General features: G+C 34.2%; 1 protein-coding gene across 3 annotated transcripts in view; it reads left to right on the top strand.

Moving 5' to 3' along the window:
* The window catches only part of LOC123593421 (bifunctional heparan sulfate N-deacetylase/N-sulfotransferase 4), a 424,939-nt gene that overhangs the window by 272,879 nt on the left and 127,983 nt on the right, over positions 1-24,077 (top strand). For all 3 annotated transcript variants that reach the window (XM_045469197.1, XM_045469186.1, XM_045469207.1), the window contains exons 4-5: positions 5,037-5,124; positions 15,842-15,996. In XM_045469197.1, coding sequence (XP_045325153.1) covers positions 5,037-5,124; positions 15,842-15,996 — 243 coding nt within the window. The remainder of the gene's footprint in view (positions 1-5,036; positions 5,125-15,841; positions 15,997-24,077) is intronic.

Here is a 24,077-nt window from a genome sequence, read left to right on the forward strand (position 1 = left end):
AAAACATGGAAACAGAACAGAACACACTCATAGTTTGAGATGATCTATACAGACTGAAAGTGAGAATACATTTGGAGAGAATTTGGGGCTGATAAGAATTGGGCAGTGTTTCACCTTATGGAAATTTTCTGATCCCAGGGCAAATGCAAGACTGCTAAGCAGAAAGCAGAAGCAGAAGTTCATCTCACATACTTTCAGAATTAACTGAAGTCAAAATGACTTCGAATTCTGTCAACACAAAGCTGCCCAGACCACTTTACAGTAACAAAGTTTAGGGGACAAGAAAAATCCATCCATACCCACTGGGAAGGAATTCAAAGTCACATGGAGTGATTTGCTGATGTAATCAAATGCAATTTACAACACTATAAATGCACTTCAAATTTAATGATTTATATAACCTTCATTGTGTTCTTTGATAATCAAGCAGAAAATGCAAACTCTTCACATACGTGACACGAGTTAATATTATTTTGCAAGGTCAAACCAATTTTCAAATTTTCTCTTCTCTTTGCCAGTACCTTTAATCGGCATCAGTGTTTCACCTTCCAGCATGCAAAAAGCACTCCTTATGCTATATAAGACTACTCCCCTTGCACATATATACATTCCTTGTGCAGTTAGTTCCTGAAGTTTACCCTCCAGTTTTGGATAACAAAGACTGAAAAGCAATGGTGCTGTATGACTTTAAGGTCTCTTTCCTGTTAGGGTTGATGTAGAGGTTTCAACAACATAGTCATCCTGTTGTGAGAAAGAATGTTTAGTATAGCAGTGCAAGTATTGATTTTTCCCTCAAAACCTTTCCCAATTCTCCCACATCTGAATGTCAGAAATCTGAAGCATTAATGAAATTACACTCCACTTCACTTCCCACACCAGTCCATCAACATTACACTACTTTCTTCTATTCCCAGTACCTCCAGGAAAAGCCACGCCTTTATTTATTTATTTATTTATTTATCTATTTATTTATTTATCCTTCCTGGAACTACTACAAAAGTCTCCTAACTGATTTTCCTGTGTTTTGCTACAGTTGTCCTACAATTCCTTCTCAGCAATGAGCCAGAAGATTCCATTTAAAATGTAAAATCATATCTTATGTGAGATGAAGTAAAGTGTGGTGTATTAAGATGCCGAGGTTTTTCCTGACACTGAGACTTGTTCTCACTGTCCCGTTTGCCTGCAGCACACACTCCTCCAAAGCCCTGATTTGGGCATGGTTGGCCCCTCATTTTTCATGCCTCAACTAAATTGCCACTTTTTCAGAGAGGCTTCATAGATCATATTGCTTATCCTGTCGAAATTCAGGCACTCTGTGTTAGTTTCAATAAGAGCATATACTATAATTATTTTTGTACCACTAATTACAGTTTGCAATTAAATAATTATTTGGTTGATCTGCCATGTGTATCATGTTTGCCTAAACAGAACCCAAATTCTACGAGAACAACAAGCTTATCAGTTTTGTTTGTCAGACATTTTCTAACTCCTTAACATTATGTAGCTTTTTTAGCCTCTCTGTGCCTTATATGCCTCAAAAATAGGGTTAATTAAGGGATCACAGGGAGATTTAAATTTTTTTAATGTTTATGTATTTTGAGAGAGAGACAAAGACAAGTTTTTCCAAAGTAAGTTTTTTTTAGTTTCATTATATTTCATTTATTCACAATTTTATATTTGTCTTTTCTTACCTAACATTTCTTCTGACACTTTACACTTCCTCTATTTCTATTCTTTACTTTTTATATGTTTCTTCTTTAATTTTTGTGGTTTAACATTTTTTTCTTTTAAGCTTATTTATGATTTTTATTTTTAAAATTGGACTATTTTATTACTCATTATTATTTGTATCTCTCTTCCTTTACCAGCGAAAGACCATGGAAATTTTCTTTCCCTGAATTTTGGAAGTTAAAGAACTTTTTTATACTGAAATAGTCAGTCATGGAATCTTTCAGCGTCTGCCTTTTTAATCTATTTGTTTTGTTTTACTTATAGAAATTGTAATTTTTACCCCACATTAATCAAAATTACATGTTGGGAGAGTATGACTAGACAATTCTATTGCTTTCAACAATAGAAGGGTCTGCCAAATTCTTCATAGAGTTATTAGTACCACTGGAAGAAAATCCATCTGTCCTCGCTTCTGTGAGCTTGTCTTACTAGGTAATCTATAATATAAGATTATAAAGCATCCATGATATAAATGTCCTGGTGAAATGTAGCATCTTATCCATATTGTTCTGATATCATTTAATGGTATGGTCCATGAACCATGTTTATCATTTTACCATCAGAAATATGTTACTAATAAAAATAAAGGAAACAAATTCAATTGAATGCCTTCCACATTTACAAAAATATATCTAGCAATAGGGAATATGTAAAAATAAGTAAGGTTTGATTGACTTGAAGATGCTTATAGACTAGAAGAAGTGGGATATAAAATGATGTAGTAAAGAAGAAAATAATGTAAGTCTTAAGAAAAATAATTTAAGAACTTTGGGAGATAAAAAAAGTAAAAGCTTTGAGGCATCAGGGCAGGCTTCATACAGAAATGGCATTTGGGCAGAACTTTAAAGAATGGATGGGTTTGGGGAATGGGATCTGGAGCAGCTGGAGACTAAGCAAAAGGAACAGAGTAAGGAAAGGCACGGAGAAATATAGGAATGGGAATAGATCCAGAGGACAAGGTGATTTGGGGGAAAAACAATGCATGTAGCTTAATTGGAAAAGTGGAGGCACCAACAATACCTAATAGGTGGGGAGAGAATGACACATTGAGTGCTCATTGACAGCATTTATTGAGTTTCTACCGTGTGCCAGGCATTTAGCTGTATACTTTCTACCACATAATCCCCAATAATAGTGTGAAACAGGTATTAAACATTATCCCATTTACAGATAAGGGAAAGAAAGCATTAGAGAACTGAAATGACCAACAAGGCTGAGCCATTAATTGAATGGCCTCCTTGACCCCAAGGGTGAAGTGCATTTACTGCCTCTGGGATGTTAGCATGATTGCAGAATGTAAGGCAGATTAGAGGAAGATAAAACTGAAGGGTAGGAAGGTTAGCAGACTATAGTGTTTTAAAAGCCCAAGAAAAAGACAATGGAGGTGTTCCTAAAGTGGTGGCAAGTTCATTGAGGGAAAAATACATTGTTTGATGTTTATTGATTTGATTTCGATTTATTTGATTTATTTTCCCCTAATAAAGCATTGAAAATGTGGGCCCACTCCATCAGTATAAATTAAAATCCCTTACTGGTCTATCATAACATGCTCTAGATTTCTTTGTAGAACTTATCATGAGTTGTAATTATACATTTTTCTGACTGTCTATTTAAATTCTCTCTCCCTCTCTAAGCATTAAAGTCCTAGGTTAAAGGGACTATGCTTGTTACACCCAATATATACACTAAATATATGTATCCACCTACAATAAATATGTAGTGATTTTAAGACACTGGAGAACTAAATGCAAAATAATGACTTCGAGAACCCAGAGGTAAGAATTGGAAGGGGATTGGAGTGGTAAGGAATACAGGGGAAAGGGGAGTGTTTTAAAAAAACTAATTGAAGTTATGGAAGCCCAGGGATTGTGCATTGAATAAAGTAAGAAACCCAGAAAAAGAAACTTACTAAGATAAAGAGATGCATGATATTTTCAATTTAACACTGTATTCCACAGGATTTACCAATATGCTTGACTATTTCAAAAGACTTTATTTTTAACTCCAACCTCTTTTTAGTATTTAGGTTTTTTTTCTTTCTGAGAACTTTTAAAAAATATATTACATATAACTGAGTCAAACTAAATAAGCCTATTTTTTTCCTTTTTCTACTTAATTCATAATATTTAAATAATATTGGCCAGGATTACATGCAATGTAACTGTAACCTAGGATAACCACTGATTATGTAGTTATCAACCTTTTAGTTATTCTTTTATCTAATTAAGCTAATTTGCAGGAGAGTCCTCTTAATTCTGGAGGAGTAAATAGTTCCACAAATTTTTTAAGCAGATACTTATCCACTGTGACTAATACTCAAGAGAATTGTCTAAATTTCTGTTCACCTTAACATATTGATAGCAGTAACCAAAAATTAGTCTTACTAATATGTCTAGTTTGAAATGAATTTTTCGTTTTCATCAGAACACAGTAAGTCCCCTTTAAAAATCCATTTAAAAACAGGAAAAGCATTCTGAATCAATAAGCAAACTAAAAAGCCCAAGGATATGAGAGTTCTGAATTATGCTACATATGTTGGCATAGGAATAATAGCAGTTTAAGGATTGGCAGAAAATTTACAGGACTAAGTCTGACTCTAAGATTACTATCAGTGTGTTCCTATCCTGTCTACAAATAAGAAATTAACATAGAATAATTCCAGATACAGAAGATAGGCACATTTTTCCACAGTTGGAAAAGTTTTCTTTATGGAATTGGCTATTTATTTTCTATCTGTCTTTGCCTGGTTCATATTTCAAGATTTGCAATCAATATAAATTATACATTTCTCTTTAGTTTATATGGTTGAGAGCCCAAGCTTTTAACGTAATGATTATCCCTTATAAAATGATAGGGGAGGTAGCACAGTTAAATAAATACTGAATTGCAACTCAAACAAATATTACCTTTCCATTCCTTACTAACAAATTAAAGACTTGTCTATATCCAAAAATTCTGAAAATTTTCTCCCAAGGAAAAAAAAGTGTAATAATCTGAAATCAAGAAATGACTCACACGGAAATGAAAAATGATTTCAGTGCTGTGTGTTTAGAGAATTGCCTCTCAGCAACTTATAATGTGCTTAGGGCTTAACTGCTTCATAATTTGGTGAACTTCAATAAAAATAATAATAGTGATTATAATACCTGAGATATGAATTGCATATAACAGTAGCCATCAAAAACCCAAAAAGCAACAAAGCCCATACTATTTTGTTTCACTCATGCATACACATTTGAAAAAGAGGCATCCCAAAACTTCATATTTATTTTTCTAAAATCATGTTAATTTCTTATTTATTTCAGGCATTACTAGAGACTCAAAATTTACTGCGCACTCAGGTTGCAAATTTTACCTTCAACCTTGGATTTTCAGGGAAGTTTTACCACACAGGTAAGAAGGAGCTTTGTGTTCTCAGGAAGCTACATATAAATAGGAGAGAGGATTTTAAATGTTTCATAAGTAGGAGAAATAGAATATCTGGACTGATTATGGGAAAAACTTGGATACATTATATGAGTAGCCAAATCCAAAATCAATGAGCTTGTTTACTTTGGCAAATACTGTTAGAATCAAGAGCAAAAGAGAAATAGAACTGACTTTTTCAACTCAGTAAAAGAAACCAAGATCATTGTTTAAGTTGTGACTATGCATCTTGTCTCTCAGCGTGGTCCAAGTAGAAAGCATAGTGATGATGATGATGATGATGATGATGATGATGATGATGATGGCAATAACACTCTAATAATAATAATAATGGAAAGTGTTTTTAAAAAGTCAGATAGTCAAGGTGACAGACATTTTTGTACATATTATTTTCCTTTGGGAAACACCTGATGATAAGAGAGGAATTTTGTAGCCTCAAAGAAAATCAATAGAGTCTAAGAGTCACCTTGCTTAATTTACCTTCCCTTGCAGGATTTTTCCCTAAAAATATTACAATAATTTGACCCAACATGCATTAAAACCATCATAATAAGGCTTATATTTGTTTCCATCTCTATCCAGCCACAGTTGCACTTCTGTTCAGTGTCAGCTTTTAACAAATTCTTAAAATGTGATTGGTGTTCATGCACTACTCTATGTTCTGATATTCCTCACCTCTCTACCCACCGTCATCTCCAGAATTTGACTTTTATTTTCTGAATATCAGCATTCTAATGTCTGGCACTAGTATGGACAAAGCTATGTTCATAGAGCATAGAAGTGACTATCTTGTAACAATGACAAAAATAGCACAAAATGGTGTGTTAGAGTCTGTATTAGGGCAAATACATACTATCTGCTCCTATTTCTGCATTTGTGATTTTGCACTGTCGTTACTTCATAGTATCTTAGTGAAAACATTTCATAGTATTCTCTATGCATGCATGTTATTGACATTAAAAATACCCTGTGCAAAGGTAGTCTTTAATGATCATAAATGCAGCTCATTTACCCAAAGAAGCTTTTTAATGTTTACCCAAAGAGGCTCAGCATGGTTTATTAGAATATTGAAGCAGCAATGTCTTATTGGCTTTTCTTTAATGCTTTTTCCCTCCCGCTCTGAAACATGTAAATCTGTTTAAAGTAATAGAAGGAAAATTAGTATTTAGACCAGTTGATAAATCAAATGATTGCATATTTTAAAAGGACATTTTGCAGAAAGATATTTGGGTCATCATATCTGCACAGGCAAAGCAATTCCAGCTTACAATTTTGAAAATAGACATAGTTTTGTAAATCTTCTTCAAAAGCCCCCTCAAGAAATGAGTTCAGGCCTAAGAAGCTCTGACTCTGAAGTTATAAAGCAGATAACTCTAAAGGCTATATCTACTCACACAGGGGGAAAATTATGGGATTATTTGAAGTTCACACACAAACAATGCTGTTTTGTCTTAAATAGCTAGATAGTACAAGTAAAGCCATTCTTTTGGTTGAAATATATCTGGATAACTGCCTCAGGTCTTTTATTTACTTTTCATATTCAGACCTATTAAACCTGGCAGACATTCACAGAGTTAATGTTGATAGCAGGTTATAACACTTCCCATTTCTTCTTTATGATCCTGAACATGTACACAGTACACATCCACTAGGAAATGAACAAGACACTAGTTAATATCACAGGGATAGTTGTTGGAGGAAGGTACAAAAAATCATTTTAATTATATCTTTTAAAAAGACCTTATTGACTCCTTATGTTGGTACTAACCTAACAAAAATAATGGAAGAAATTCTATTCTGTTATGTTGTGTTATGTAGTAGTACACTTCAGAGACCATACATTTAGGTTACATTTATGAATGCATGTATATATACACACATGCATTCCTAAATCCCAGAAGTTTACTTTCCTTCACGTGAATATGAAACTTTCATTGATTTGCATTCATTGAATCATTGGAGAGCACCCATATTGTATTTCAAAAGTGCATCTTACTACGTTAAGTAGTTATTAATTTACCCAAAGATACCAAGGTTTCCTCTAGCATGGAATAACATGGTGATGCCCACTACAGGGAGGGCATACCTTTATCTTATCTAGTCACGTTCTTATATGGAGGCTTAACTGTATGGGAAAAAGTTTGCAAATCAGGGAAGTGCTTTCTTTATACTTGCACTCTGCTGTGATGTGTAACTATTAGAAGATGGCCTTGTCACAATGATTGTCTCTGTTCTCTCCCAGGATGTTCTGATTTCCCAATGCATGAGGATGCTGATTGATGAGCCTCATTGTTTTGAAGACATTTAATCACATATGCCCAGTGTAATAATGATAGATTCTTCATTTCTTAGACTGCTTCACTTATTTGTATTTTCCATGTATTCTTTCCTGTTCAGTTTCTCTGTCCTTCACGTGCTAAAAACAATCTCACCCAAAAAGGACATATCGCTAAGCATTCCCTAACAGTCAGCCACTCACAGGTGCCAAATTGAAAGAGGAAGGACATACTGTTGATTAAAAGGAGAAAAAAAGTGTGGAGTTTGAAATAAAGAGTTTTAGTCTGGAAATATGTAAATCTTGATTGGAATTGCACAATGAAAGCTTGATTAAAGAATAAAGACATTACAACATTAAGATGCCTTCTAGGGATAAAGGGCTATAAGTATGATTTTTCGTAGGGCATAATTTCTAGTGACAATTGTCACTCTTTATAATTAATAATAAATTAATATGATTCAATCAATTACTCCATGGATATTTGTGAATTGTGTTAATATTTGTAGTGAGAATTCATTTTACAAAAATATAGATCCTTTATATAAAACTATTCCCTTTCAAACATGAAAGTAAAAAAAAAAGCATTACAATCATTCACTTTTGTTTGCTTTTAGTTTTTGATTTTTTGTATAAAGTATTGGTTCAAAGAGTAGGTATTAGCAACAGATTGCTTTTGTTCAAATCCAGACTTTGACATTTACTAGCTTTGTGAACATAAACAGGTTATTTAAACTTTCTTTGCCTCAGTTTCTGCATCTCCAAATGAGAATAATAATAATATCTCCCTCATATAGAATATGTTCTAAGTGCTATTTTTTATTACTATCACTTTAAAAAGTATTTTTATATAAGATCAAATTTTATCAAAGAATTAAACTGAATAATTCACATAGCTCTATTTTCTAATTATAAAATCATAGGTAACATGCATCCATGCACTCATTTATTCATTCATTTTATTTACTTATTTATTTGTATTTTTGTTTACCTTTAAAGAGAGTTTTAAAGTACTACAGTGTGGCAAACACAATCATTAACTGAAATAACACTGTTCTTATTCACATGTAGAAGTAGCATTCTTAGAAACAACTTTTATGTATGTGACTTACATTCAGTGAAGCAATGCATTGTAAACATATATATACAATGAAAATAGTAAACTCTCCTTATTTATAGATACAAGTAGCATTCTTAGAGATATATTTTCTACATGTGTCTTTTTGAAGGTTTTATAGGCAATGCAATGTACTGACATATTTCCTGAAATTAATTTTCTTAATTTTTTTTTTTTAATTTTTTTTTTTCAACGTTTATTTATTTTTGGGACAGAGAGAGACAGAGCATGAACGGGGGAGGGGCAGAGAAAGAGGGAGACACAGGATCGGAAACAGGCTCCAGGCTCTGAGCCATCAGCCCAGAGCCCGACGCGGGGCTCGAACTCATGGACCGCGAGATCGTGACCTGGCTGAAGTCGGACGCTTAACCGACTGCGCCACCCAGGCGCCCCAATTTTCTTAATTTTTAATTGAAGTATCACTGACATACGATATATTAGATTCAGGTGTACAACATAGTGATTTGAAAATTACATACATTACAATTTGTTCACCATGATAAGTGTGGTTTCCACAGTCACCAAAGTTAATACAATATTACTGACTATATTCCCCATGCTATACTTTTTATCTATTTTATAACAGAGAGATTATACCTCTTAATCCCCTTCACCCTATTTCACCCACCTGTCACTCCTGTCCCTTCCGGCAACGGCTATTTTATTCTCTCTATATATGAATTTGTTTCTCCTTTTTGTCGTTGTTGATATTGTTGTTTGTTTTGTTTTTTAGATTTTACCTATAAGTGAAATTATATGATATTTATCTTTCTCTGACTTATTTCATTTAGCATGCTATCCATCCATGTTGTCCCAAATGGCTAAGATTTCATTATTTCTTTACAACTGAGTAACATTCCATTGTGTATATATACCACATCTTCTTTATCCATTCATCTATGGATAGACACTTCGATTTCTTCTGTATCTTGGCTATTATAAATACTACTGCAGTAAACATAGGTGTTCATATATCTTTTTAAATTAGTGGGTTTCTTTTTCCTTGTGTAAGTACCCAGAAGTGGAATTACTGGATTTGTAGCTCTAGTTTTCATTTTTTGAGGAACCTCTGTACTGTGTTGCATAGTGGCTGCACCAGATTCCTGCCAACAGTGCACAAGGATTCTCTTTTCTCCGCATCCTTGCCATCACTTCCTATTTCTTATATTTTGATACTGGCCATTCTGACTGGTGTGAAGTGATAGCTCATCATGGTTTTGATTTGCATTTCCCTGATGATTAGAGATGTATCCTTTCACATGTCTTTTGGCCACCTGAGGTCTTTGGGAAAATGTTTATTCAGTACCTCTGCCCATTTTAATTGGATTATTTGTGGAATTTTTGGTATTTTCAGGAGTTCTTTATCAGATACATCATTTGCAAATATCTTCTCCCATTCAGTAGGTTGCCTTTTTGTTTTATTGTTGGTTTCCTTTGATCTGCAAAATCTCTGTAGTGTGATGTAGTCCCAAAAATAAATTTATTTTTGCTTTAGTTTTTCTTGACTGGAGAGATATATACAGAAAATTATTGCTGAAGATGATGCCCAAGAGATTACTGCCTATGTTTTATTTTAGGAGTTTTATTGTTTCAGGTATTATATTTAGATCTTCAATCCCTTTTGAGTTTGTTTTGTGTATACTGTAAGAAAGTGACCCAGTTTCATTCTTTTGTATATAGCTGTCCGGTTTTTGCAATACCATTTATTGAAGAGACTGTCTTTTCTTCACTGTATATTTTTGCTTCCTTTGTCATAGATTAATTGACCATGTAAGTATGGGTTTCTTTCTGAGCTCTCTATTCTGTTCTATTGCTCTGTGTATATTTTTGTGCTAGTACCATACTGTTTTGATTATAATAGGTTTGTAGTATAGTTTGAAATCTGGGATTGTGATATTCCCAGTTTTGTTCTTCTTTCTTGATTCTTTTGACTATTTGAGATCTTTGTGATTTCATACAAATTTTATTTGTTCTTGTTCTGTGAAAAATGCCACTGACATTTTGATACAGATTGCATTGAATCTGTAGATTGCTTTGGGTGGTATGGACATTTTAACAATATTAATTCTTCCAGTCCATCAGCATTGTATCCATTTGTTTGCAATTTCTTCATCTTCTATTTCTTTCATCAATGTCTTACAGTCTTTAGAGTACTGATGTTACACCTCCTTAGTTAGGTTTATTCCTAGGTATTTTCTGATTTTTGGTGCAAGTGTGATTGCATTGTTTTCTTAATTTCTCTATCTGTTCTTTTGTTAGTGTGTAGTGTATTCATGTATGAAACTACAACAGATTTCTGTATACTGATTTTTTATTCCGCAGCTTTGTTGAATTGATTACTTCTAGAGCTAATAGGTAACTATAGATAGGTAATTTTTTTAATGTTTATTTTTGAGAGAGAGAGAGAGAGAGAGAGAGAGAATGAGTGGGGGAGGGAAAGAGAGAGAGGGAGACAGAAGATCTGAGGCAGGCTCTGCACAGAACCTGATGCCAGTCTCAAACTCACAAACCCTGAGAACGTGACCTAAGCCAAAGTGGGATGCTTAACTGACTAAGTTCCCCAGGTGCTCCTATTAGGTAACTTTTAATTGATTTTTATCACCACATGGTAATTTTTACTTAGTGCAATAGTTAAAATTAGTTTATCTATACCCACCTATATGAAACTATGCCAGAGTCAATATACAAAGAAAATTACAGCATCTTCTTACCATTTAGGAATTACAATATTTCATACATAATGAACAAATATAAGGCAGACATTTGTACAAAAGCAATAATGCAGACACTGGAATTTTATAAATTGCATTTTAATGTTGCCTTCTGGGAATTAACCTATAGCCCAGATCTTGCTAAAATTATTATTATATGGGCAGACTTAAAGGACTTTTAGAGGCATGCTGTTATCTCATTACAAGATCTTCCACAAGTGATAACAAAAAGTGAATTCTTCAATATTTTACTTCTGAATTTAAAACTTCCTATTTTTTGAGAATTGGAAGGAGCAAAAGGGAATAACTGTTAAATGAGAACAAAAAATACTATATTTTTAATTAATAATGATGTTGATTTGAATCTAGATTAGATTAGAAGTGAAAGGCTTAATATTAACACAAATTCTTGTGTTACAAAGAATTGTAACTTGTGTTAAATCTAGTCATGTATAAACTACAAATTATATCCTCACATATAATTTAGGCATAAATTAGGTATAAATAAATACTTGTTTATGGTGATTCAAAAATTTAATATTTTCATTTAGTTGGATTTTAAAACGTGAAATTCTGCTGTGGGGCCTCAGCATGATTTGGTATCATATTTTTCATTAAGTTATTTCTAGTGTTGTAAGCTTGCCTCACAAGGCTTTGAATTATAAAACTGTATAAAGTAAGAGAAAGGCTAATGGGAAAATTAATCTATGAAGTGAAAAAATAAGGTTTTAGATACTACTCTCAACTTTGTGAAGCATGTTTATAAATTGACACAATCGCTAGTATAAAAATTAGTAAGATTTTATGATCAGTCAATGTATTTGTTTACATCAATAGTCTGCAAATTTTCCTTAAATGGAGGGATTGACCTCCTTCCTGGTCAAGTATGTATTTTGTGCTTCCTGCTACTTTCAGTAACAATCAGTGAAGGTTAAAGTGAATGGAAGTAATTCTCAAACATTCTATATTCAAAGCACAACAGAAGAGTGGGAGAACTATTGATTCATTCATCGCATGTGACATAAAGTAACTTTCTAATCTGTGCCTCAGTGGGTGAATTATGGCTATAATAAACACTTGGTCTAAACACTTCCTGCTTAAAATCCATATAAGGAATTGATAAACTTCTCTTCATCTGGATTTCAGTGTTTGATATTATCTATATTAACAAGAGTCCATGAATGGCAAGTCCTTCATACTAACAATTTTAGCTAAAGTTAACAAAAATCAAGGATACTGTCTGCTCACCTTGTTCATAAGACTTTTATCACATTCAAAACTTCCATTTTTTACCCTTTGTTTAGTAGCAACTGCTCTAGTACTGCGGTGCCCAAACTCTAATCCTGGTGGTCCTTACAACTTTTAAGAAATATGCATTATGAACTGTATCCCAGAAATAATGCATATACATAAATACACACGAAAATTGGCATCTACTGGGGCACCTGGGTGACTCAGTCAGTTGAGCGTCTGATTTGGGCTGAGGTCATGATCTCAGGATTTGTGGGTTCTGGCCCTACATCAGGCTCTGTGCTGACCGCTTGCTCAGAGCCTGGAGCCTGCTTCGGATTCTGTGTCTCCTTCTTTCTCTGCCCCTCCCCCGCTCACTCCTTGTCTCACTCTGTTTCTCAAAAATAAATAAATGTAACAAAAATTAAAAATAAAAAATAAAAAATAATTTAAAAATGACATCTACTTCAGCATACATACGAAAACTCTGACGTCCTCTGACGTTATATTATTATGGACTGAATTAAATTATTCACCTATTTACTGCTTTGGGAAGTGGTATGATATAGTGCAAGTTAAAGAAATCCAATCTCTGACTTTTGGAAATTTATACTCTAGGCAGGCAATGGTTTCAGGATTTGTAAAAATATATGAATTTAGAACACTGCAAGTATAAACTAGTAGATATTACTTTTTTTTTTAATTTTTTTTTCAACGTTTATTTATTTTTGGGACAGAGAGAGACAGAGCATGAACGGGGAAGGGGCAGAGAGAGAGGGAGACACAGAATCGGAAACAGGCTCCAGGCTCTGAGCCATCAGCCCAGAGCCCGACGCGGGGCTCGAACTCACGGACCGCGAGATCGTGACCTGGCTGAAGTCGGACGCTTAACCGACTGTGCCACCCAGGCGCCCCAGTAGATATTACTTTTAAGAAGAGAGATATCCTGATATTTACAATGTGCTTGCTATCTGCAAGTCACGATATTAGTGCTCTAATAAATTGATCTCATTGACTTTTCACAAAGACCCAATGAGATAGATATTAAGTCCCCATTCTGAACCAGGAAACTGAGACTCAGAGGAGTTAACTTGTACAAGAGGGCATAGTCAAGTAAATGGCAGAGTCAGGGACCCTACTTCTGTACTTACACCAAATATATATTTTCACCATTTCACGGCGCTACTTACTGCATGATCAGTGAAATCCTTATTATGGGGCACAGAAATGCAATGTCTGGAGAAGATTCCTTTAAGAAATGCCTTTGTGGGCACCTGGGTGGCTCAGTCGGTTAAGCATCTGATTTCGGCTCAGGTCATGATCTCACCGTCCGTGGGTTTGTGCCCGCGTCGGGCTCTGTGCTGACAGCTCGGAGCCTGGAGCCTGTTTCGGATTCTGTGTCTCCCTCTCTCTCTGACCCTCCCCTGCTCATGCTCTGTCTCTCTCTGTCTCAAAAGTAAATAAAAACGTTTAATAAAAAAAAAGAAATGCCTTTGTTTTTTAATATTTATTTGCTTCATATTAAATTTAGCTGCTGTCTGTAAAGCATACTATGTTGTAGAAAAATAAACCAATTAAATACACCTCACACAATAAGCCATATCTGTTATTTTAATTCACTTAGTTAAATATCTAGAGACCAAACAAGAATCAATTCTTACATTATTGATTCAGAACATTTTAAAATTAGACTGCATACTGTAAAACTGTACAAAAACTATATGATTTCATACAGTGAAAATATTTGTGGGTAGCTGTGACAAAGTGAATTCCTGTAGAAGTAAGTTGTTATTTCTTTTTTTTTTTCCCACTTGTGGCATGACAAATGGTTTTTACTATGCCTTGAGCACAGTTAACAGATTTTCCTAATAGAGGATGAGAAGATTTTTTTTAATTTTTTTATGTTTATTTATTTTTGAGAGGGAGACAGAGTATGAGCAGGGGAGGAGCAGAGAGAGAGGGGGAGACACAGAATCTGAAGCAGGTTCCAGGCTCTGAACTGTCAGCACAGAGCCTGACTCAGGGCTTGAACTCATGACCCACAAGATCATGACCTGAGCCAAAGTTGGACACTGACAGAGCCACCAAGGTGCCCCAAAGATGAGAACTTTATATCAGTTTTAAGTTCTCAAGTCAAGTTTCTATTGTGTTAATAACTTCATTGTTCATGTTTTATGAAATATTGATATCAAAATAGGAAATATGTATGTTCATAATATTTTTGTTAAGATGTAAAGATACAAAAGTAATTATACAATGTTAGCTGATTTTTTTTCAAAGTAAGTAGAAAAAGATTTAAAACAAAAGCACCAAATGTTTCTACCAGTTTTAGGTGATGATCTTTGTTTTTATTTTGTTTTGGGGCATCATATATCACTAGTCTGTGCTTTTCACTTATTCAATAAGCTTATGTTGCTTTTGCAATCAGAAAAAAATTAACAAACTTCATCAGTTAAATTTTAATCTCAATTTTAGATGCATATACAAGAATATTTTTAAGAATAAAAAAAAGATCTCTGATTAGGTTTCCCCTGTGTATACAGAAAGGAAGAGAATTATCAGCTGATAATTTTTTAATGGCTTATTTATTTATTTTGAGAGAGACAGAGAGTGAGAGCAGGGGAGGGGCAGTGAAAGAAGGAGAATCTCTAGCAGGCTCTGTGTTCTCAGTGCAGAGCCCATGCGGGGCTCAGAACTGTGAGTTCATGACCTGAACTGAAATCTAGTCCCATGCTTCACCATCTGAGCCACCCAGCCTCCTCAGCTGATCATTTTAAAACAAAAATAAGTTGTCTCAGGGTGCCTGGGTGTCTCAGTCCTGTTGAGGGCCCGACTCTTGGTTTCAGCTCAGGTCACGAGCCTTGGATCATGGGATCCAGCCCCACATTGGGCTCTGTGCTTAGCTTGGAGCCTTCTTGAGATTCTCTCTCCCTCTTTTCCTCTCTCTCTCTCTCTCTCTCTGTCCCTCTACCCCCTCCCCCACTTGTGCTCTTTCTCTCAAATAATAAATAAATAAATAAATAGTCTCAAATGAAGTCTGCTTATTATTATCATCATATACTAGCAATTCTAAACAGTGTCAGTGATAAAATACCCCTAAATTCTAAATTAAACACCTATCTGAACTTGGGGCTACCACACTTACCCCAACTCATCCCAACCCCCAGCCACATTGCCCCTGATATAATTTAGACTATGGTCATTTCTTTTTATTATTATTGAGAACAGTGCAAAATTGGATTTACATATCAGTAATAAGAAGAAGAATAAAAACCTAAGAAGAAGACAAACATAATCTTCAAGCTAGTATGAAATTTGCGTTTAAACCCTTTTTAACTTTATGTTTTACAGGGACTGAAGAGGAAGATGAAGGCGATGACCTTTTGCTTCGGTCTGTAGATGAGTTCTGGTGGTTTCCTCACATGTGGAGCCATATGCAGCCTCATCTCTTCCATAATGAGTCATCTTTAGTTGAACAGATGATTCTCAACAAGGAATTTGCCCTGGTGAGCACATTTTATTGGAATATTTTTCAAACTGAGTTATGATCTATCAGTGGATTATAAAATCAATTTACTGGGTTGAATACAACAGAAATAGAACAGAAGATATCAAAGAGTGCATCACACGTATTAAGGGTATAAATTGATTTGTGTTATTTTGTTTCAGGAATGTGTGTGTGTGTGTGTGTGTGTGTGTGTGTGTGTGTGTGTATAGGACCATGATATGATATAAAATGTATTTCAAAAAGTATGTTATTGTCAGAAAATTACTATCTTTTGTTTTATGGAAGAATTATTCTTGCATCTATGAGAAAGAGATATAGTACTTTCTCCATTGTATTCCTGGTGCATTATAATTACGTTCTCAAAGCATTAATTATAAGGGATGGATGGATGGATGGATGGGTGACGTGAAACATTACAACAATGATTGAGAACCAGTGGTTCAAACTGCAGCATGTGCTGGGCCCAATCCTGAAGTTTCTGATTCAGTATATTTTCAAAGACACCTGAGAATTTGCATTTCTAACAAATTATCTGATGGCCCATAAGCCAAACCTGGCCTGCTGCTTACTTTTTATTGTCCCTAAGCTATTTTTGTTCTGTGGGTTTTTCATTGATTGTCTTCTACGTTTTTAAATGATTGACAATAAAAGGCACAATAATATTTTGTGACATAGAAATTGGATAAAATTCAGATTTCAAAGTACATATAAAAATGTTACTGGCACACTGCATACTCCTACTTTTATGTATTGTCTGCGGCTGCTTTTTCTCTATAGCAGCAGAGTTGTGCAGTTGCAGAAGAGACAATATATGGCCCACAAAGCCTAAAATATTTGCCTTTACTGAAAAAGTTTGCCCACCCTGTTCTAAATATTAAGTAAACTATGCATCCCTTTAACAATCTAATGAAAGAAATACTTTTCCCAGAAAAATACTCAGGTGCACGTTCTCACATCTTCACACAGAAGGAATAGATCATCACAAGGGGTATGTGAATCACCCAAGATTCTGGGCCCCAGATAAAACCTATCTTTAAATGAACAGTTTTCGGGGTGCCTGGGTAGCGCAGTCGATTAAGCGTCCGACTTCAGCCAGGTCATGATCTCGCGGTCCGTGAGTTCGAGCCCCGCGTCAGGCTCTGGGCTGATGGCTCAGAGCCTGGAGCCTGTTTCTGATTCTGTGTCTCCCTCTCTTTCTGCCCCTCCCCCGTTCATGCTCTGTCTCTCTCTGTCCCAAAAATAAATAAATAAACGTTGAAAAAATAAATAAATAAATGAACAGTTTTCAATTAAAATAAAGAGTTCAGGGCCCCTGGGCAGCTCAGTCAGTTAAGTGTCCAACTCTTGACTTTGGCTCAGGACATGAACTCACAGTTCCTGAGTTCAAGCCCTGCATCAGGCTCTGCACTGACAGCACAGAGCCTGCTTGTGATTCTGTTTCTTCCCCTCTCTGCCCCTCCCGCTCTTGCTCTCTCTCTCTCAATATAAATAAAAAATAAACTTAAAAAAATAAATAAAATAAATAGTTCATATGTACTATGTGATCGTTGATGTTTCATTTTTTAAAAGCCATATTAACAGGCATAGACCTAATCAGTCGGTTAAGTGTCCAACTTCAGCTCAGGTCATGATCTCATGGTTTATGGATTCAAGCCTCACATCCGGCTCTTTGCTGACAGCTCAGAGTCAGGAGCCTGTTTCAGATTCTGTGTCTCCCTCTCTCTCTGCTCCTCCCCCACTCATGCTCTGTCTCTCTCTTTCTCTTTCTCTCAAAAATATATAAACATTAAAAAAAATTTTAAGAGGCATAGACCTAAGGCCAAATGTGTACTATGATATTTTTCGAAGTTATGCCTAGTTATGTTATTATGTTAACAGCTCACCGTTCTGTTCATCACAAAATCCCCAGACCTCTGTCAAATCTACACATAGTATCCTTACTAAGAGTGGGTAGCACAAAAAACAATTAAGATCATGGACTCAGGCACCAGAGTGCCTATGTTTTAACCTTGACCTTCCATCAGTGGCTGCTTGATCTTGAACAAAAATTATTCAAACTCTCTGTTTCCCATCTCTCAGTCTCCCCATCTGTAAAAACAAGGATAATTGTAACAACTACCTCATAGGATTATTTTGATACATATTTGAGGATATGCATATATGCACGCATATATATATGCATATATGTATATATAATGCTTAGAGCAGTTCCTGCAACACAGTAACACTCAATAGGTGTTAATTAAACAATTATGATCTTCCCAAATCCAGACAAATATGCAGTTATATTTTGCTTTACAAAAGCCAAATATTTTTTTTAATATGGATTTACAAGAGGTTGATTGTCACTTAACTTTTAAGGAATGTCTAATAAATTTTGTAGTACTTCATAGCATTGTAAATTTAAGTAAATATTCCCTTTTCAAAAAATAAACTTACCTTGAGTAAGCATGCTGAATTCTCTCTGTGCAGTTACCTTAACATTAAACTGTTTGTTTATCATTTGACTTAAATCCCCCCCTACCGCTCTGTCACTGTGAAGGCTTGCTTTTTTAGGCATGTGGGTTATATTTCATAATGGTCGATTTCACCTGTTTGTGTAATTTCTTTTTTTAAAAAGCCGTGCCAAAAGCACTGGGAAAGACTCGATGTAATTGCTTTGTAATGAAATGTTGAAAGCTATTTAGAGTTCATTCAGAGCAATTACATTTGTTTAGTCAGTGTGGCTAGATGCTAGACTGAAGCCTATAAACATATTTTGTAAAAAATAATCTTATTATATGTTGCATAGGCAAAATATTACAACTAAAATAAAGTCTGTTAAACACACATCCTGCAATGACATCATTCTTTTCCTTCTGGAGTTCACCTCAATAAAACTTCTCAGGACTCTTCAAGCAGTGACATTCAAAATCCACCTTTACCTGTAAACATCAGATGGCAATATGTTTGTTTTCCAGAGAGCCAGGGAATGTATCTCTTTCCTATTAAATTATTATCTTTCCACATCTAGATGACACTTCAAAATCATCAACAGTATTAAGATGGGATAGGAAAGCTCTACATGAGATACTCGCAGGCTATATTTTAGTCCTGACTACAAGTAACAAGTTCTAATACAGTTGGCATCTCATTTAATGTCTTCATGCCTCAGTTTCCTCCCCTGGAATAATAATGATTCCCTTTTTCGTTCTCTAAACCACAAAGTTTTTAGATAATTAATTTACATCAGCTCATCTGCCAGCCAAAAGCACTGAACCAGATAATCCACTGATCAATCCCATTTCTAAAATTCTGTGATCATTGACAATGTCGGTCCACAATTTGGAATGAAAATCTTGAAACACTTACCTAGCTGCAATTGAAGCAATTATGGAAAGAGATTTTCAAACTGAATTACAAATTTAAACTGAAAAAAACCAGAAGTGTGTAAATCTCTCTTTTTTATCCCAACCTGACATTGCTCGGTACGACCTTGGCTGGCAGAGGAGTTATCAGTCAAAAACACAGTTGTTCTCACAACATTTAAAAAAATGATTCAAAGACATATTAATAGTTTTATGGTGATGTTTCAAAAGTAGTTAAACAATCTGAATGGTTTTATTTGTAGTGTTTGTTCAAATTCTCTATGGATAGGGTTTATCTCCTGATGTAATATGTCTAAAACTCAAGAGAAAAATACATCGCCACCACTGTTTCTTTACTGTTTCATCATTTTAGAAGAGCTTTTATTACTGTAAACTTGATTTTTTTTTTTTTTTGGTCAATAACATTTCTTAATTGAAGTATAATTAACAAATAGTGTTATGTTAGTCTCAGGTGCACAATATAATGATTCAACAACTCTATACATTATTCAGTGCTCATCACAATAAGTGTACTCTTAATTCCCTATATCTATTTCATCCATCCCATCACTCACCTCCCCTCTGGCAACCACCAGTTTGTTCTCTGTATTTAAGACTCTCTTTTTTTGTCTTTTTGTTTTTTAGTTTGTTCATTTGTTTTGTTTCTTAAATTCTACATGAGTGAAATAATATGATATTTGTCTTCTCTGTCTGACTTATTTCACTTAGCATTTTACCCTCTAGTCCATCCCTTTTGTTGCAGATGGCAAGATCTCATTCTTTTATATGGCTGAGTAATATTCCAATGTGTATATAATCCATTAATCTATGGATGGACACTTGGGTTGCTTCCATATCTTGGCTATTGTAAATAAAACTGCAATAAATATAAGGGTACTTATATATATATTTTTTTGAATTAGTGTCCTCATGTTCCTTGGGTAAATATCCAGGAGTGGAATTGCTGAATTATTTGATATTTCTTTTTACTTTTTTGAGAAAACTCCATACTGTTTTCCACAGTGGCTGCACTAATTTATTTTCCCATTAATGGTGCACAAGGTTGTTTTTTTTTTTTCCTCCACATCCTCACCAATGCTTGTTACTACTTGTCTTTCTGATTCTAGCCATTCCTACAGTTGTGAAGTGATATCTTGTCGTGGTTTTGATTTATATTTCTCTGATGATTAGTGATGTTGAACATATTTTCATGTGTCTGTTGGCCATTTATGTATCCTTTGGAAAACTGCCTATTCAGGTACTCTGCTTATTGTTTAATCAGATTGTTTTTTTTGGTTTTGAGTTGTATAAATTCTTTACATATTTTGGATATTAATCCTGTATTGGATATGTCATTTGCAAATATCTTCTCCCATTCAGTAGGTTGCCTTGCCATTTTGTTGATGATTTCCGTTGCTGTGCAGAAGTTTTGTTTTGTTTTGTTTTTATTTTGGTGTGGTCTCAAAGCTTTAATTTTGTTTTTGTCTCCTTTGCCTGAGGAGATATATCCAGAGAAATGTTTCCATGGCTGATGTCAAAGAAATTACTGCCTATGTTTTCTTCTAGGAGTCTTATGGTGTCAGGTCTTACATTTAAGTCCTTAATCCATTTTGAATTTATTTTTGTGTATGGTGTATGAAAATAGTACAGTCTCAATTTTTTTTTGCAGGTAACTGTCCAGTTTTCCCAATACCATTTGTTGAAGAGACAGTCTTTTCCCATTGCATATTCTTGCCTCCTTTTCTGTAGATTAATTGACCATATAACTGCGGGTTTATTTCTGGGCTCTCTATTCTGTTCTGTTGATCTATGTGTCTATTTTTGTGCCAGTTTCATACTGTTTTGATTGCCATTGCGTTATAATATATCTTAAATCTGTGGGATTGTGATAGCCATAGCTTTGTAGTATATCTTAGATCTGTAGGATTGTGATACCTCCAGCTTTGTTCTTCTTTCTCAGGAATGCTTTGGCTAGTTGTGATCTTTAATGGTTCCATATGAATTTAGGATTGTTTGTTCCAGTTCTATGAAAAATGTTGTAGGTATTTTGATAAGGAGTGCATTAAATCTATTGATTGCTTTGGGTAGTATGGATATGTTAATAATATGGGTTCTTCCAATCCATGAGCATAGATTATCTTTCCATTTGTATGTGTCATCTTCAATTTATTTTATCAGTGTTTTATAGTTTTTGTAGTACAAGTGTTACATTACACTTCCTTGGTTAGGTTTATTAGTAGGTATTATATTATTTTTAGTGCAAGTGTAAATGGGATTATTTTCTTAATTTCTCTTTCTGCTACTTCTTTATTATTGTAAATTAACTCAATATTTTTCTGCATATTAATCTTATAATTTTAATTCATAGTCTGTGAGTTTACTAAATTCATTTCTCAGTTTTGATAATTTTCGAACATTATTATTTATAAATCCATTAAGTTGTGTGTGTGGTGTGAATGTACATGCATATGTATAAGGGGCTATGAGTATGTATATACTTAATCCATTAGCATTTGTATATGCAATGTATGAATGTTTATTGTGTGCATATATATATATATATATATATATATATACATATGTATGTGTATATATATAACATGCTTATTACATGAACATATATGCCCTGTGAATGTGTGTATGTGTGTACAGGGCATTGGTTGAATGATAAGTGTAGTAAACTAAGATACATTAAATATAAGATACTATATACTTGTATGGCATTGATTTGGGAAAAATATTTTTTGATTCTTCTAATAAACCATACATTTTTGCTTTCATTATGTTACTTGAGCATGTCACTAAATAGAAGCAACACTTCAAATATGACAACAGACAAAATCTCAAGAGATTCCATCAAGAGATGGAAAACATTGGCTAACATTAAAGTATTTGATGAAAAGCCTACCAAAAAGTATTCTTAACTTGACCCACACCTTTTTTTTCAAACCTAGAGGGAAAGAATGCCTATAGCATAAACTGAGATTATGTATTTTTATTCCAAAATAGATTTGTGGGGAAAAGGGAAATTAAGAAATAGTGTTTTGTTGTTTTAAGTTTTGTGGACAGACTTATTAACATTTTCAAATGAGTGAGATCTTTCAGTTCACTGATAATTGTAGACTATAAAATGTCCTTAAGGAAACAAACAAACAAACAAACAAAAACAAACAAAAAAACCCCACTTGTCTTCAATGATAACTTTTCAATAATTATGTCTTTTTCTTGTCATTTTGTTAAATAGTTATGTGTTGTATTTATGAGTAAATAAGTTAAGAATTCCTGAAATAAAGGTCTAAGTTTTTAAATCCTACTTTTAAAGTGCTACACTTATTTATGAACTGTGTATATCTTTTTTCATAACAAGACACAATATTTCTGATAAGGAAAATGCTGACACTTAAAATGTTCTCATAAAAGCTCAAACTCATCAAAGAGTAACTATGGAAAATCTTTAAGTATCATGATGGCATGCATACTAAATCACTTATGTAGAGGTTTTAATTAAAAAATAAAAGGAGTGTAATATTGGAATTCATGGCACGATGATATAAAACTGAGAGAGAAGTGCCTTTCAATAGCTTGTATGCCTGTATCTTTACTAAATTATGCAGTATACAGCCTTAAGTTGTACAACAAATACAAGTTATTAAAAAAAAAAAACCTCTGGTAATTAGAGCTTATAGGGTGTTTTAGAGATAGAAAATTTAGAGCAGGTAAGACTATTGAATCAAAAATAAAATTGTGACCAAATACTGACTTAATGAAAGTTCACTAGAGAGCAAATAATGTATTTTGAAGGTTCAGTAATGAATAAGGCAGTCTGTGCACTCAGCAGAATAGATACTTACGTAAGCATGAAGAATTTAAATAAAATATAAAGAAGCAAAACATCCAAGCATAGACAAATTTGAAACTTTTTGGCAATTGCATGAGCTTTTGAGGGATCCTGAACTTTTATAACTTATCTCAGAAACGAGATCCCACCAGTTTAACCATATACTATTCATTAGAAGATAGTCATTAGGGCCAGCACATACTCAAAAGGAGGGGGATTCAACAAGGGAGGGAATACCAATAGGCAGAAATCATTGGAAGTCATTATGGAAGCTCGCCTTCATGTCTAACTAGAAACAGGAAATATAGGGGCGCCTGGGTGGCTCAGTCGGTTAAGCGTCTGACTTCGCCTCAGGTTATGATCTCACTGCTCACAGATTTGAGCCCCGTATCAGGCTTTGTGCTGACAGGTCAGAGACTGGACCTGTCTCTCTCTCTCTGCCCCTCCTCTATCACACTCTGTCTTACTCTATCTCTCAAAAATAAATAAACATTAAATTTTTTTTAAAAAAGAAATAGGAAATATAAAGAATCCTGTATGATAGAAGTCATACTTATTTGTTCATTAACTTAAAAAATATTTGAATATGAACTAAAACATTAAAATCAGAATCTTCTTTTTTTTTTAATAATTTACTGTCAGGTGATCTCACATATAATATAGTCTTGGCTTCAGGAGTAGATTTCCATGATTTATCACTTACATACAACACCCAGTACTCATCCCAACAAGTGCCCTCCTCACTGCCCATCACTCATTTTTTCCAGCCCCCCAACTCCCCACCCCCATCAACCCTCAGTTTGTTCTCTGTATTTAAGCATCTCTTATGGTTTGCCTCCCTGTCTGTAAGTTATTTTTCCTTTCCTTTCCCAATGGTCTTCTATTAAGTTTCTA

This window comes from Leopardus geoffroyi, chromosome B1, assembly GCF_018350155.1.
Source record: "Leopardus geoffroyi isolate Oge1 chromosome B1, O.geoffroyi_Oge1_pat1.0, whole genome shotgun sequence".
Lineage (NCBI taxonomy): Eukaryota > Metazoa > Chordata > Mammalia > Carnivora > Felidae > Leopardus > Leopardus geoffroyi.